The sequence below is a fragment of the Solea senegalensis genome, linkage group LG13, assembly GCF_019176455.1.
Source record: "Solea senegalensis isolate Sse05_10M linkage group LG13, IFAPA_SoseM_1, whole genome shotgun sequence".
Classification (NCBI taxonomy): Eukaryota; Metazoa; Chordata; class Actinopteri; order Pleuronectiformes; family Soleidae; genus Solea; species Solea senegalensis.
This window is the reverse complement of record NC_058033.1, coordinates 5,415,650-5,432,121: the sequence shown is the minus strand read 5'-3', so window position 1 is coordinate 5,432,121 and position 16,472 is coordinate 5,415,650. Positions and strand designations below refer to the sequence as shown.

The window sequence follows — 16,472 nt, the reverse complement described above, 5'->3', positions numbered from 1 at the left end:
AGAACGGTTAAATATTGTAGACGAGCAACAGCCATAAACGACCTCACTGTGCAGCGTTTGTTACGAGGGTTAAAGGGAAGCCACAAATTGGTGGTGAAATCAAAAAGCTACACAACTTTTACAGTCTTTCCTAGAGCTCACACTAACCGACATTTAGCGTCTGATGAGGCGTCACAGACTAGTAATAATAACTTACATTTCTATCGTGCCTTTCACGAACCCCAAGGTCGCTGTACCAGGAACAGTAAAACAAAGACACACAAAGAAAACACAAACAAAAACAATCAAGAGGCAAAAACCTGCAGGGACAAGTGTCGCTTTTAACATAGATTTAAAACTGAGTAATAGTTTTCATATCAGTAAATAAATTCTCAGAAGTTTAGCCAAAGCTTTTTTTATTATTATTATTATTTTTCTAAAAGAACCCAAGTAGAAACAAAATCTTCTAACAAACCAAAAACAGCGGAACGTAAACTGCTAATGTGTGTGGAACTAACCAAGCCTCGAATAATCTTGATTTACAGAGTTCAGAAAGTGCAAAATACAAAGACATAAGACATACTGTTTGTCAGTCTTTTGATCGATGATGCTACAAACACGACACAGCTGCTCTGACTGATGTGATGTCACTCAGTGATCAATAATGTGACGATACCTCATATTTATCCCTTACAGACAGTTGTTAACATGAACTCCAGGTTAACCTGTTATTCCCGGTTGTCTTTGAGGACTTGACTTGCAGACGTGGGTGAAAAGGGGAAGAAAAGAAAATCCACTACTGTGAGTCAGACTTCTCTCTTTGCCTCGCTGAGGTTTTCTCTGGGGCTGCTGCAGGGCCTCATATCCCCTCTGTCTCCTCCTGTCACTTCCTATTTCCTTCATTTACTTCTCCCCGCTTTTTTCCCCCCTCCCTTACCTCGGTTCTGTCCTGCTCTGGTAGCTCGGGCTGCTTATTGTCCGGGACTCGCACAGTCAAACCACTCTCTGCCCTTAACTCTTTCCTTATTTCCCCGCCATTTACCGCCGCACTGTGGAAATCAATAACACGCCTTCTCAGGACCTCAGCCGTTTAATTTGACATTTGATCCCGTTGTGGGTTATTTATGTGGAGGAGATACAAATGAATTCTCCCTCACTCTTTCCCCTCCTCCCTCTCTCCTGCTCCTTTACCCCAACACCACCCACCACCACCCAGTCTCTTTGCTGTGGATGTGAAGCCGCCCCCCGGTGGGAGCTTGAGCCTCGTTCATTCACATGTGGCCTTGCCCACAGGACCCCCATTTGCGGCGATGGATGACACTGCTGAATCATTTCCTGAGCCGCAGTCTGGATCCCCATCCTGGGCTGCGTGACTAACATCGAGCATGACGACTCACGTGAGTCTGTGTACAAAAATAAGGCAATTTAGATGAGGCATCGCACCGTTAGGATGAAGTCACCACCGCTTTGTAATCTGCCTTGACTCTGCTGGGCTTACAATGATGTCAGACTGAGCCTGTGATGCTCATTATTACACGTGGGACACGGTAAATTCAATTAGTCAAAGTAAAGCTTTGCTTCACTGCCGTTCCTGTGGAGTCTTTTTTCACCAAGGTGTTGGAGAACAGTTAGCAAACTTGCCTTTGCAGCAAGAAGACCCGGGTTTGCGTGGGTTTTCTCAGGCTTCCTCCCACTGTGCAAAAACATGCAATATGGGAATTAGGTAAATTGGTCACTTGAAATGAATAGGTGTGAGTGTGAGAGTGGGTGGTTGTTTGTCTCTATGTGTGGCCCTGTGATGGACTGGCGAACTGTACCCCACCTATCGCCCTATGTCTGCTGAGATTGGCATCTCCCCCCCCCCGTGACCCTCATGTGGAGGATAAAGTGGTAGAAGATAGATGGATGGATGCTTGGCCAGTGCACATTGTCAACCTCCTGGAGGAGGGAGAGACTGTGACTGAAGGTAAATTGTAAAGTGTACATGGAGGGCATATAGTAATGGGAGATAATACGCGTGTATTTTGTTGTTAGGACCAGCTAACAACAAAATAACAAAAATAGCTTTCAGTTATAGCAATAGACCTTACTATGTAAAGTGCCTTACTTAAAGGAAGGGTTGGGATCCTGGAAAAACTCAAAAATCCAAGCCTCTTTCTTCAGACTTCCCACCGGATCTACGCCTCCAGAGCACAGGAACGCACGATGCTTGTTCACGAAGAGCGTTGGTTTCACACGGATTCATGAGCACTGCGCTCTCAAAACATCACAAATACATAAGATTAACTCACCTGTCCACTCGAAACAGAGCCACCATGGCGTCACTTTGCAGCCCTTTCTGGGCTTTCAGTTGTCGGAACCGTTCAAATGCAGCACCGATGTTCACTCGTTGACTTCTGAGAATGCACGATCAATGCACGAAGAGGGGTATGTGCGTGGGGGGAGGGTGGCAGATGGCATTCATTCATTAGTTACAATCAGGGTGTGAAGAGGATTTTAAGCAACACAGTAGAAATACTCCACAAAAAGATCTCCTATCCTACCTTTAATCATCAGTCTTTTCTTGTCTGCAGGTCCAAATGCACAGAGATGCTGTCACGTGATTGGTGAATTTCAAAATTCAAGACACGAGACAATTTCAGTCTGACATGAGCAAGAAAAAAAAACAACAACATTTCCTCTTCGGTGCATTTACTGACATAATGCTGCTGGTGTCATTACAGCGTCTGCATGAAAATGACTGCTGCCATTATCACAGAAAAATGAGGAGCAAGTCTCTCTTTGAATGTTATTATTATTATTATTATTTTTTTTTTCTTAAAAAGCTTCATCAAAAACTAAATCCACAGCATGAGCCACGAACGACTTCAAAACAGCACAAACTCACTGTGTTTATATTCAAAAGAGGAAAAAGTCATTTGGGTTTTGGCTGAAAAGTGGAAATGTTTGTGTTTCTCTTCTCGACTTTAAATCTTTGGAAATGTCTGGCAGTGGTTACTTCTAATTTTTCTGCCAACACGTCTTGAATTGCAAGAAAAATATCCAATTGGCCTCAACACAGTATTTCAAGGTAATAATATAATGAGTAAGGAAGCATTGATTCATTGTCTCTATTTCAGCTCCTTTAAATGAGCATTTTATCATTTTAGTAAGGGTGAAAACACATTTTCTCTCTAGAAGAAGTCAAAGAAAACATAAAAGTTATTTTCTTTTTTTCTTCTCCTGTCTTTTTGGCTGAATTATAATTGCCTTTCTTTAATAAAAAGCAGAGGTTAGGTGTCTGAGGTTTTAAACTTTCTCATCATGGGGGCGAAAAATGGGTTTTTCACAAACGAGAAAACATTCTTAAAGAAAAGAAGCAGGAGTTTGCAAACGTTTGCCAGAGTGTTTTACATTAAATTAAATTAAACCGAGTTGTCTTTAAACATTTGTGATGCAAATTGTCATAATGCAGTGTATGAGTGTCGGAGGTGTCGTCAGACTGGAGTCACGTGACTCCACTCGAGTCTGACTTAAGTGGCAAATTTGAGGACTTTATTTAACCTTTATTGAACTAGGTTGGTTCCACTGAGATCCAAAGATCTCTTTTGCAATCGAGAGAGCAGGCCAAGAGAGCAGCAGCAGCATAATGACATTAAAAACAACCAACCACAGTTACATTAAACACTTGCACACAGACAAAGGTAGATTGACACTATTTCACTGGAGCTTTGAACTCATTCAGTGTAACGAAGGATTGAATTTGAAGTTCAGATTATATTTTTGCTTTCTTGCTCAGTTCAGTTTGTACTTTTCAGATGTGAAATTGCAAAAACATTCATAGACCGGAGATCGTGACGTCCATGTTGACTAACGTCGGTAGAAGACTCGAAATGACTCGACTTAAGGGACATTTATGCCTTTGCGGTCTTGCGTACAAACCTCGCAACCGAGCGACACCAACACCATGACATGACATTTCATTCAACATTTCAAATACCACAAAGGACAGTTTATTGATGTTAATTATAAATGTCCTTCTAAACAATCCAGTTGAATGGGACCATGAAGAAATCCTTAGACTGTACGAGTGATACAGTGCTTCTGTTACAGATAAAACTCTCAAAATGAAACAAAAAAATCATTCAATCAATTATTTAACTAGGAATATCCCATTGAGATAGAATAATGATAATAATAATAATCATGATAATAATGAGGAAGTGCTTCATAATAAAACACAAACACAGGGTGGAATGAAAAGGAAAATTGTTTGTGTTTAACTTTAAAAAAGAGTAAAAATGCAAACAAAACACAACAAGATACATGATCTCTTATTCCATGTCAAATTAGCATCACAAACAGAACAAATAGTTCACTATGGAGACAAAACAAATTTAGATATAAAACACACAACAGAATATAAAAGCTAACAGGAAGTAGTTAAAGGAAATGAAAAAATGTAATAAAAGTAAAGTGCAGAAGTAAACACACTAAACCAACAAGACGCTTAATCCAAACCCCCTTAAAAAAAGGTTAAATGTAAAACAACATGTTTCTTTCATGGCGGTCCATAAAACGCCTTTGAAGGTGTTTAAAAAAGTCGGTGATGTTTCGCAGCTCATTCCATGTCCACGCTTACGTACAAGGAGAAAGCAAATGTGGAATATCTGGTAAATTACGGTTATGGTAAATGACTTGAGTATCACAGCAGAAGCAGTTCATCCTCAGGTAATTTTAAACCATTCTGGTTTCTTCTCGGAAAAGCTTGGACGCCGCCGTACGACAGTGTGGTGTCGTAATTTGGTTGTTATAAAATCCACATTATAATCCCAGTAGATCTGCTAACTGTCAATTAGACTCTGATACAGATGCTCCTGTAAAATAAAAAAACACTCACAGGCTCACGGTAAATTGGATAATGGTAGTGGAGAGAGGTGTGATTACAGGGACGAGAAAAAATAGCAAATACAGAGTATATGGTTGTGATGGGAGAGGGTTTATCAAAGACAGAGTGTATAGAAAAGTGCAGTCATTACACTTTCTTCATGTTCCCTGCTCCTACAGTGAAAAATAAAGTTAAAAAAAGAAAAATGAAAAAAGTTTTAACTAAATAATAGTCATTCCATCCAACATACATAGCATTTACATTTTTAAAAGCAAAACTCTGGTGAAAATAGATTTATTTTACTTTACTTGTGACATGTAACCTCGCTGATGCATTTCCTTTCATGCATGTCATTATTTCAAAATAAAAGCGTGTGCAAGTGGAAAATGTACAATGTGTGGTGTGTATTTGCTGGTTTTAATGGTGTCTGTTTCTTCTGCAGAGCATTTATGAGGCCTGGCACTGGTGTTCCACTTCATTACAAAGATGCTCCATGTGGTTGAGGTCAGGTCAGTCAAGTTCTTCTAGTCACAGTCAAAGCATGTTGCACAGTCATGTTGGACTGTGCCTTATGTTGACCATGTGTGCTCTGCAAGATTTCTTTTCATCAAATCGTTTTTTTATCCGCACAGAACCGACATTTTGGGAGCCCTGAAATACTATTTTTGCAAAACCCAGCGAGTGACAAAATATCAAAAATGCCTCCCTTACATTTTCATGTTTACTACCAATATGCAACTTTGGAAGGAAAATGATGATGTCATAGCTCCACCTCTTGCTCTTGTCTGTGAGTCATTTTGAGGTGTTTTGTGTGTATGAAGATGTTTCGTGAAAAGTTTTAGGGAAAACTTTTTAGAATGAAAAAGAAAAATATCACAAAAAGGAAAGTTCTGTGTCTCGTGTGGATAAAATCTAACAGTCTTTTCATGAGTGTGGATGCTTTTCATCAGTGTCAGTCATTTTGGTGTCAGCAGGAAAACAAAAGAAAAACTTCATTTCCAAACTGCAGGACCTCACTGGGGACAGACATCCATTTCATAAACCATGACGTCAGCTTCTTTTCTGAATCATGAATGATATTTACACAGTTTAGTCAGCGCAGACCTTCAGAACCTTCACTGACGGCAGGATTTGTGACTCTGCACAAACACAAATCTGTCAGCAAAGCGACTTTGAAGTCTCACAGAGACGTTTCAAGGAGGTTCTGTTTTATCCACACCAGTGCAGTTTTGGTCTTGATTTCTATAATTTACCTACACAATGGTGAAGGTAGCTTTTTCTTGTTCTTTTGCACTAAAATGTGCTGTGCTGCCTGCAGGTTTTTTTTCTATTGATTACCCATTGTTAAAAAACAGCTCAGTTAGGATGGTCATTATGTTTAGTTTTGCTGTGAACTGGTCCTCTCTGATTACCATTGCATTGCATTCCAGTTTGCCACAGTTGAATGCACTCTGGTAAAAAGTAAGAATTTCAAACTCAGCAGGACTTTATTTTAGAGTTTCCAAGTGAAATTCCGCATTTCTTTAAAAAGAAATAAAGTAAGTGAGTAAGAGACAGAAAAATAAACTGTCTTACTCCTGAAGAATCCTCTATAATAACTAAAATGTGGACAGCATGTGTCGTTTTTAAGCCATTTACAGACCTGACTTATATCAGGTGATTTTAAACAGCAACAAGATTAAAACTGAGTGAATCAGACACATATTTGATGGCACATGAAAGTATTTATTGTATAACGTTGTAATAAATGACAAAATACAGAACAAAAAAAACACAGAGAAACACAATATTAGAAGACAATGTGTGAAATCGGTAAAGAGTGGAAGCACATATAACATTTTATTTACAACATATTTTAAACATTTAAAACAAATGTGACAAAAGCCAGCATACTAAGGAATATTTGAGTATAGACACATGATGAAATGAAAGCAGCAGAGAATTTGCAAAAGCATTTTAACCTATTTTAAAACTTGTATTGAATTTGGAATATGAAACAAATGATACTATAAGAATCAACTAACACTAATCCACAAATATACACAGAAAGTCAGTTTTTTTTCCAATTGACTAACTGACTTAGACTTTGCCCGGTTACAGCGAGAGAAATTACCGTAATAACCACAAGTTGCCTTTGACGTGCAACTTCTCCGCTTTCAGAAACCATCGGAATTTTTCCAACAACACAAACCGTGGCATAATTACGGTAATGCAAAGTGCACAAATATGTCGTCTGCGATGCACACGGTGTTAAAGGGTTAAAGTGTTACATTTACTCAGATACAACAACATTATTACATCTCCTCACTTTAGCATATAGATATACAGATATGTGACACATGCTCCCTGAAAGGATTAGTCATATTATTTCATGTGAGTCTTTCTTTGTTCAGTTTTCTGTGCTGATATTTGATATTGAAAAAGACATGCTGCAAAAAAATACTGCACACTTTCTTTATATTTGTTGCTCATCATCCTCGAGTGCAAATATTTTCACAGAGAAAATGCACACGCGATGAAGTAGTACTTTTGTTTTGGATGTGCGTGATGTGCCTAACCATCCGTGTTCTGTGCAGATCTGCTGCACAGCGAGAAGCCATTTTCTGCTTCATGGCGGCGACGCTTAGAGAAAAGCAAAAACTCAGCACAAAACAACTGTGTTCGGAAAACAAGTGCCTATATGGAACATACAGACAACTTCAGAATTCACTTAATACGTTATTGACAAACTGATGAGGGACATTCACTCACAACAAATCATGTTTGCAGCACTGTTTTTTCCACACACGGTGTAAATGAAATATTTATATATTTATCGATCCCTGTGAGGAAAAACTGACTTTCACTGCCACAACAACAACTAGAGTGAGCACGGAAGTTTAACCGTCACCCATGAGGACTGTAAACCATTGATTATTTCACTGATCTTTACTAATCCACCTTTTAAGTTCTCAATCCTGTCTGTTCATGTCAGGCCCTCGGTGATGCTCTCCTGCCTTCAAGAATCTTTAGAGTAGAACTGAACTACTTTTTTATCATCAAATAACGTTGTTGTTATTCAAATGTGTTTAAATGTTGAAAAAAGTAACTTCAAACTGCCACAGATTGTTACTTGTGTCATAAAAACATACTGACTTTCTCGTTTTTGTCAAAAAAAATTTTTTTTAAGAAAATCTTAATTTATGAATTCATTTACTGGGCCGAAAATGAATCCCGGGTTGCCAGTTTTGGTCCACGGGCCCTCAAGGTGCTGAAATACTTTATTATGAAAGTACAGTACAGTATCTTAGGAAAGGAATTGGGCTCATAACTGGAAGGTTGCTGGTTCAAATCCCAGGAAGGTTCAAAGGTTATGGTGCCCTTGAGCCCCCCACTGCTGCCCACTGTCCCTGTGCTCACTGCTGGTGTGTAATAATTATGTGTTAAATGCAGAGGACAAAAGTTACTCTCACTAATTACTGTGTGTGCAAAAATGACTAATTCTATATAATGCTGTCATTTTTAATCCTCCATAGTGTTTGTCGTTCTATCTGTTTTGCTAAATCTTTTTTTCCTGTATCTTGTTAATTTCCTGTTTTATTTTGTAATTCCTCCTACTGTGTGTACCTTGTTGAGTTTACTTCCTGTCCTCTGATTGTCTGCCTCGCCCTGATGTGAAACACCTGTGTCTCATCCATTTCACCTGTGCTGTTGTGGATTTAATCACTGCTCTTCTCAGTGTCTTTGTCGGTCCATCACGTTTGTTTCATGAGTTCTGTTGCGTTCTGGTTCCTGTTGTTACTCCATGTTCGCAGGTATTTTTGTGTTTTTTTATCTTTGTGTTGCACAGATAGCGTCTTTAAGCTGCTTTACATCGTTTTGAGAGGAGCCTGTTTGTCAGACAGGGGGCGGAACTTTAAGTGGGTGAACAACACACACAGGGCAGAGGATGGAGAAAAAAAAGAGGACAAGACTTAAGAGAACATAACGGAGTGGATACAGAGGAGGAGTTTTCTAATTCCACAAGGTGGCAGTAATGGATGCAAACTAATGCTAAACCCATAGAAGAAGATGAAGAAGAACTACAAGCTGCCCAAACACGAGATAATGACGGTAAGATGACACTGATCAACATATCGCAGAACCAGACAGAATATATCCGATCCTTTTTGTTTCACCATGTGCTGTGTTTGGAAATAAACAGGATATTAAAGTTAATTAGCGTTGGATTCTGTACCTGACACATACCTGTTACCTGTGGTTTCACATCGCTCATCGTCTTCTGTGTTCACTTTGAGCATGTTTTTGTGTGTGTGGGATTCAGCTCTGTTGTCTCTCAGAATCTTTGCTGATCTGACAAAAAGCTCTCAAGTGTCCTTGTCTCCGACGGTCTCTCTGCATCCTGGAAACGATCTGCCGTTGTCAATCTTTGGGAAAGAAGCCAGGAAAGAGGTGAACCTGTCCTCCAACATCCAGACCCATATGAGCATATCCTAATCTACCACCCCCCAGTGGTAGGAGCGATATGGCAATGGTATTTTTAGTGAATTTAGGGGTTTGGCGTTAAAATACTTGGCTATCACTTCAAAACTTTCGATCAAATGTGTGTGTCGTGTGATTATTGACGCCTTGTTACAGCTATTTGATGATGACACTCACACAGTACCATATTGTTGCTATGTATGCGACTGCTCGAGGCCCTTATTTAAAAAAATAACTATATAATGTATAGCAAACATGCAGTAGGATGGTTTGAGTTGGAGGACAGGCTCCCTGCTGCTGATTTGACATATTTATGACTTTGAGCTGTGTGGCTTCCTGACAAAATGGCGTTGTTTTGGTTCTGGGAGTTGCATGATGGGATTTTTCAGAGCTCTGTTGATTGTATTTGCTTCTTATGTTCAGTTTTATTTTCAGTAGAATAATTTTTTGTCTCAATACAACCAGACAGCAGAAAATGATTTTTTTCTCTCAATAATCAGATGATTGGTGCATATTAAATATCAGAAAATGTAGAAAAATAGTAATTGTTGTTTCCCAAACATCAAAATGATGATGATCACAAATGTCTCATATGTCCATGAACCACAATGTGTTCAGTTTTTATGATTTATTTGTTATTTGGTGCAAAGAAACCAGTAAATATTGATATTTACGAAGCTGGAAAACCAGTGAACTTGCTTTAGATGTTGAACAAACACAGATTAGTTGATGATTAATTGAACATTGCAGGACTGCTGTTAAGCTTGTGATGCTGAATGACTTGCTGGAACAGACTGAGTGAATGAATGAGTGGTTCCCTCGTGTGTGTGAATGTCTGTCCCGCTGTGGAAACAGTAAAACGCGCGTGTGCGCTGATGTCGCTGTGGTGTGAATTGAGCCGCATCCAGACGCACTGGCCGCCGCTGGCTACTGCTCCCCCCTCTCCTCTCCTCCTCCTCTCCTCCCTCACCCACTCACCCCCACTCTCCTCCTCATCTCCGCTGTGGTGGTGGCGGTGGTGTTGGTGTCGGTGGTGGTTGTGCGCAAAATCTCCAGCGCCGGACGCACGGACGCAGCTTTGACGGCAACAAACGAGCGGAGGGAGCGCGACACTGCGGGAGGAGTACCGTCCAAGAGAAAAGAAGAAGAAGAAGAAGAAAAAGAAGCAGACATGGATCACTAAGGGACATTTCTACAGCTCCTTTTAATTTTTTCTACCTCTTTGGTTTAATTTTTTAATTCCTTCTTTCAAAGAAAAAGAAAAAAGCCTGTGATGTTGCTTTTGCCCCGCGGGTGTTTTTAATTCGACCTGCTCGATGTCTCTCATCAGTTCATAACCGAAACAAAATGAGGATTTCTTCTCGACACTGGTTTCTGTTGATATTCTCCTCGGGCTTTTGGGGGCTGACGATGGGAGCTTTCCCGAGCAGCGTTCAGATCGGTGAGTTCATGCACCGTTTTTGAATGAATGAATGATGTGACTGGATAGGTGTGTGTGTGTGGACGGTCCTCTGTCCTGACACCATGTAACATCACCTCTGTCCAGCTGGTCCACTGTTTCACTCTCTCTTTGGTCTTGTCTGAAAACCATCACATTGTTTCCTCTCATGATGCTCTCTGTCTCTCTCTCACACACGCACACACACATGCACCTAATGCGCTCTGCATCTGCAGGCTACACTGTGTGTATCCCAGTGCAATCCGCCACTGCAGCAAAGTGTGTGTGTGTGTGTGTGTGTGTGTATTCCCTGAATGCAGCCTGTCTGCCTGTGCATTGACTGCTGTTAACACACTCGCAGACCCTCTGGTCCTATAACACTGCAATAAACCTCTGCCACACACTTCCATGCAGGCCATCACATTAACACACACATGTCCAGAAAGATTCATTTCAACAGCCTCAACAAACCTTGATCTCTAACCCTAACCATAACCAGTTAATATTTAACCTTAACAACCTCACCCCAATTCAAATCTTTGCTCCAAACTTAACCTCAGAAATGAGATTTTGCCTCATTAGGACCAGACCATGAGGACTATACTGGTCCTGACAAGGTCAGTGTTGATGCCAGAGGAGGTAACATTATGCAAACACACACATGCACATTCTGCATGTTTGCATGTATCAACTTGACCGTATGTGTTTGTCGTGGGAGGAAATAAAGGTGTTAGATTGATGGTTGGTTTCAGTGCTGTGGAGCAGAGGGGGCAGATTGACTTACATGATTTAATGACACTGGGACGAATAAACCAGCAGAAAAACCTGTGACCTCCAGTCTGTTCATGATCACAGCGTTCTCCTCGCAAATCAATCACTAAAGCAGTTGGTCATGTTTTTTCTGTAGTATCTGTGTTTGTTCATATAAGAAAAACGTTATTATTATTATTTTTACTTCAGCCTGTAGCTGGGTGGAGGAACATCACATCACCAGTGAGGCTGATGGAAAATGACAAGCTGCTCAAATGATTCACCTTGTCCTTTTATATTAATGTGATGCTGCTTCGCAGATCAGACATGCTCTCGCTCTGTTCGTGTTTTTCCAAAACACTCAGGAACTTTACATTCCGACAAGCACTATGGTGACAAAAGCGGGAATTTAGTCTCTCGTGTTCTGCGCTTTCACACAGTCTTTTTAAAATACTTTGGATTTTTAAAATCGAATTATTTGTGAATGAATTTGATTAGAATTTTTTTCCACCTGAGCTTGCATTTTATTTATGAAATGAAGGTGCTATAAATTCTAGTATTATTACTCAACAAAGCTTTAGTTGATGCTCCCATTGTGTCACAAAATGTACAAAATGATCCCGCAATTGGCACGGAGTGACGCAACAAATTGCCTTCAAAATCCAAACTCCTCTCCTTGTTTTGTAGCCTTGAGATTTGCAATTCGACCGGCGCCATGTAGACATTTTGCAAATGGAAGTTCACAGAGGCTTCACCACCACCACCACCAGGCTCCTATTGGACGATACCAGCTGTCAAACACACTGGTGTCCACTCGTATGTGCTTTATTGTTAATTTTCCTCTAAATGAGAAGACATTTTACAAAAGAGCAGAAACTGACCTCAGGAAAACGTTCACTGACGTTATAAATCAGGTGAAAAGCTCATTTTCACATAGACTTTTTACATTTAAAATTAGTTATTTTTGCAACCAGTGGGCTCGCCCCCTGGTGGCTATTCAGTATATTCTCCCATCCTGATGAGATCCAATGGCAAAACAGAAGACTACTTTCATTTTTGTTGAAAAGAAAATCAAATCTAAGTGACTTTCTGAGAGCAAAACTTCTAGTAATTGGTCTCTACAGTGCTTATCAGTTTTGAAATGCAGCCAGTCCAGCATTTCATCAGCTTTTGGAGAAGGCAAACAACGTCTCTCTCCATGCAGTCTGTTTCAAATAATTGTCCCCTCCAAAATAAATCAACACTGATTATCACAGGGACGTTTGTCGAACAACACAGAAGCAAGTGCACAAACACAGTCATGGCAAACACACGCTCTGCTCTGAACACCTGAGACGACACAAGAATTCTCTCTGACCTTTCATTCATTCTTTTTCCGTTTATTTCAGAAAAGAATTTGAATGAAAACCTACGAAAGACAGGATTTGTCACTAAACAGCCACAATTAAATTCACCCTCACAGCAACCAAGGACGTCTAGAAATCTGATTTTACACAGTATTATTTTGCCGTTTCATTCATAAACTCTTATTCAGAAAGATGACAAAATAACATTATCGGTAACGCTTGGCTCTGTGTCATTTACGACAGATTTGATTATTTCATCAGTGTTTGAAAATAATCTGAAATGTGTAATAAAGGGCAATTCCCACTGAGTGTGAGCCAAGATGTACAAACTGTTCACACCTTTTCTGTAACTCAGGGATTCACACTTCCTGTGAGCATGTGAGAGCAAGTGTGAGCCAGTGGCACATTAAATCATCATCTCACTAAAAATATTACATGGAAATTAAAAAAAAAACAAAAAACACCCTGCTTCATCAGATTCATACGAGCGGTAAATTATTCTGAGGTTTGCCTTTTTAAGGAGGTCAAACATAAGAAGAACATGGTGGCATTTTGCTCTGAATGACATTTGCGCGGTCTCATCTCAGGAACTATAGCCTTAAGTCAGAAACTGTGAAACGTGGGAACAAACTGCTTCTAACTTCAAACCTCACTGACATTTGCACGACTTGGCTTTGTGGCGATATGTGTGTGTATGAGAGAGGGAGAGGATCCAAGAGCAAAGTCATCTGTGAGGTGTTTCCACACGGGAGTTGGAGCTAATGTACTGTAGGGGAAATACAGCCTATCACCTTGTAGCCGTTTGCATTCATATGAAACAGGTGATTTGCATTTTAAACAGACCGTATATTGTATTTCGCCATGAGGCCTAGTGGTGCTTTAAATTACCCACAAGTTGCCAGTAGTATAGCATTAATGCTGAATTGACAGCACTGCAATATCGGAAATGTGATTTTTCTGACTAATATTGTCCTTTTCATTATTGTCCAAGTCACAGCTGATGAAACAGTCTACGTAACCTTTTTACCAAGCAGATTTCACGACTGATCAAGTTTACTTCTCTTTAAAAACCAAAACCACATGACGCCTCTTGATCTGAACTGTGTCATATTTTGTCATTATGAAATATCTCAGCAGTTACAGGATGGATTGCAGTTGCATTTGGTTCACACCTCCATGGTACCCAATTAAAGGCTGAACAATTACATTCAGTCAGTGCTTAATGGCCTTTTAAAAAACTGCAAAAATAAAATACTATTGACTTGAATTTGAGTATTTTCTGGTTTCTTTGCTCCACATAAAGTAATTGAATCATTTTAGTTTGTGGACAAAACAAGAAATTTGAGAACATCATAATTTCCAGGTTTGAAAAAAACAAACAAACATTTTCTGACTTTTTGTGGACCAAAGGATTACTCAAATAATCAAGAAAACATTTGACGAATTAAGCGATTATGCAAATAATCATTAGTTGCAGCTCTAATTTAATCCCGGCTTTATTAAAGCCTCAAAGTCAATTCATGAGACAATTCATAATTATTATCTGTCATTATCAGATGCATCAACTTGGCAAATTAATTTAAATTTAATAATAATAGTTCATATTTTTGGTGGTGTCATGATGTAGACTTGTATATGTCACAAACATAAACCCTATTTAAAAAAAAAAAGTGGATGTAGCCTTCTGGTTCTCCCAGGGACGCCACCAGGGGGCGACTCTTAAAGCAGTTTCTGTAAGTCTGGAAAACACTTTAACACAATCTTAGCATGAGAACACACTGTGTGTGATCAATTCTGTATCCATAAACATGGATAAATAAACATTAATACACTTTATTGACTCTTTAAAGGGCTGCTGTTATTGTTGTAGACCCAACTCTTAACACATGCTCATGCAGCTGCTCGCATGGCTGTCACCTGTCATCATAACCCATCCCACAATATTCCTGTGACTAAATCCGACTATTGTAAAGACTCCGGCGTCTCGTTTTGCCCCCAAATGTCTCAGGTGTCGTCTCATTTTAGGCGATCGCGCAGTAAAAGATGTGATGCAATTCAAGCAAACGCTCTGTAATGCAGAGTCTTTTCTTTTCCACAGGCTCTGACAGAAAACTTATTTCGCTCTTTGATTCAGTTCCACTTCTCCACCCAGGACCCTCAGGGAGACTGCGGGACATCCTCAGCAGGGGAGGAACAGTTGAATATGACTTAGATTTTGAGTTTGAACACCTCCTCCGAGGACGATGCATAAGACTTGTGATGATTTTTCATTCTCGAGGCTCAGATATTCAAGTGTAAACGGGTGATAACTCAGGAAATCTCGGAGGCTGGAGTGGCAGTTTTAGCGCATTTGTGGGTCGCTGAAGACCTAACGCTCGCCTCTCAATCTTACTCGGTGGACATTTTTCAGATTGTTTCGTGTGGGCCGTAATTGAAGTGTCTGCAGTAAGTGGATTCTTCCTCTCATCAGAGCCGTGTGCGTGTCTCCCTCTTGTGTTCAGGTGGTCTGTTCATCAGAAACACTGATCAGGAGTACACGGCCTTTCGTCTGGCAATCTTCCTGCACAACACCAGCCCCAACGCCTCGGAGGCGCCGTTCAACCTGGTGCCTCACGTGGACAACATCGAGACGGCCAACAGCTTCGCCGTCACCAACGCCTGTAAGTCGCACACCTGCCGCCTTTTCCCGTTGTTTTGATGTATCTAAAGGTACAGTGTGTACAATTGCACCACAGAACCCATGTAGTCTTCAGCGAGTATCAAAACTCAGAAGATCCTTTGTTTGTCCATTGTGGGCTTCAGTAAAAGCATCGTGATTTCATACATCATACATCAGGATGATGATACACTTATGATAATTATATTTTCAATTTCCGACAAACAAAAACAAAGTCCATGTAAGTTTTACACACTGGACCTCTAAGTTTGGGATTTCCATTGAATAAACATAGGATTCCTGGTGTGTTTTAATGGATAAAACTGTTGAACACTCATGAGATCGAGAGCTGCCCATTCTCCTTGTTTCCAGCCTGTATGCTATGCTTAGTTAACAAAACATTAAACAGGTTCACTGATTTTGAGAAATGAGAAATCATTAATTTATTAATGCTTAATGCAGCTCCATTCAAAGTGAATGAGTAGTGTTTCAGTGCATGAGTGTAAATCAGCCATAACTTTAAAGTTCAAGGTTTTCTTTTTCATCCCCGAGGGTTAAATTGCAGTAAAAACACACATTTCACAGCAAATCATCTTTCAAAATGAGTTGTTTATAAATAACAACAGAGGCACAGACAATCAAGTCTTTTCAGTTTGTTCTGCATCTTTGGAGATTGAGTCTGCTGCAAGAATCTGCAAGATGTCACACAATCAGCTCATTCACCGTAGAAAGAGTCAAACGTAAGGTTTGGAATCCTTGAAATAAACATGCATCACAGTTCACACAAGGCAACACTGTGCTTCCATTTTGTCTCACTGTCTTTACTGCAGTTGTTTGCACACAGTCTTTCTGTGCAGTGAAGGAATATTACCAGCATTCCTGCTTTTCTCACCAGTGACTTAGATCATTTGATTAAACTGACGAGCTTCTTGTGCTCTCTTGCCACGTGGGACTTGGATGTTGCCATACCCTCAG

The 16,472-nt window shown here is 40.0% G+C and overlaps 1 protein-coding gene across 3 annotated transcripts in view; it reads left to right on the top strand.

Moving 5' to 3' along the window:
- The first annotated feature begins 10,307 nt into the window (after positions 1-10,307).
- Positions 10,308-16,472, top strand: part of LOC122779354 (glutamate receptor 4) — a 120,115-nt gene continuing 113,950 nt past the window's right edge. For all 3 annotated transcript variants that reach the window (XM_044041571.1, XM_044041569.1, XM_044041570.1), the window contains exons 1-2: positions 10,308-10,748; positions 15,343-15,501. In XM_044041571.1, the coding sequence (XP_043897506.1) occupies positions 10,655-10,748; positions 15,343-15,501 (253 nt within the window). In that variant the 5' untranslated portion in view covers positions 10,308-10,654. The remainder of the gene's footprint in view (positions 10,749-15,342; positions 15,502-16,472) is intronic.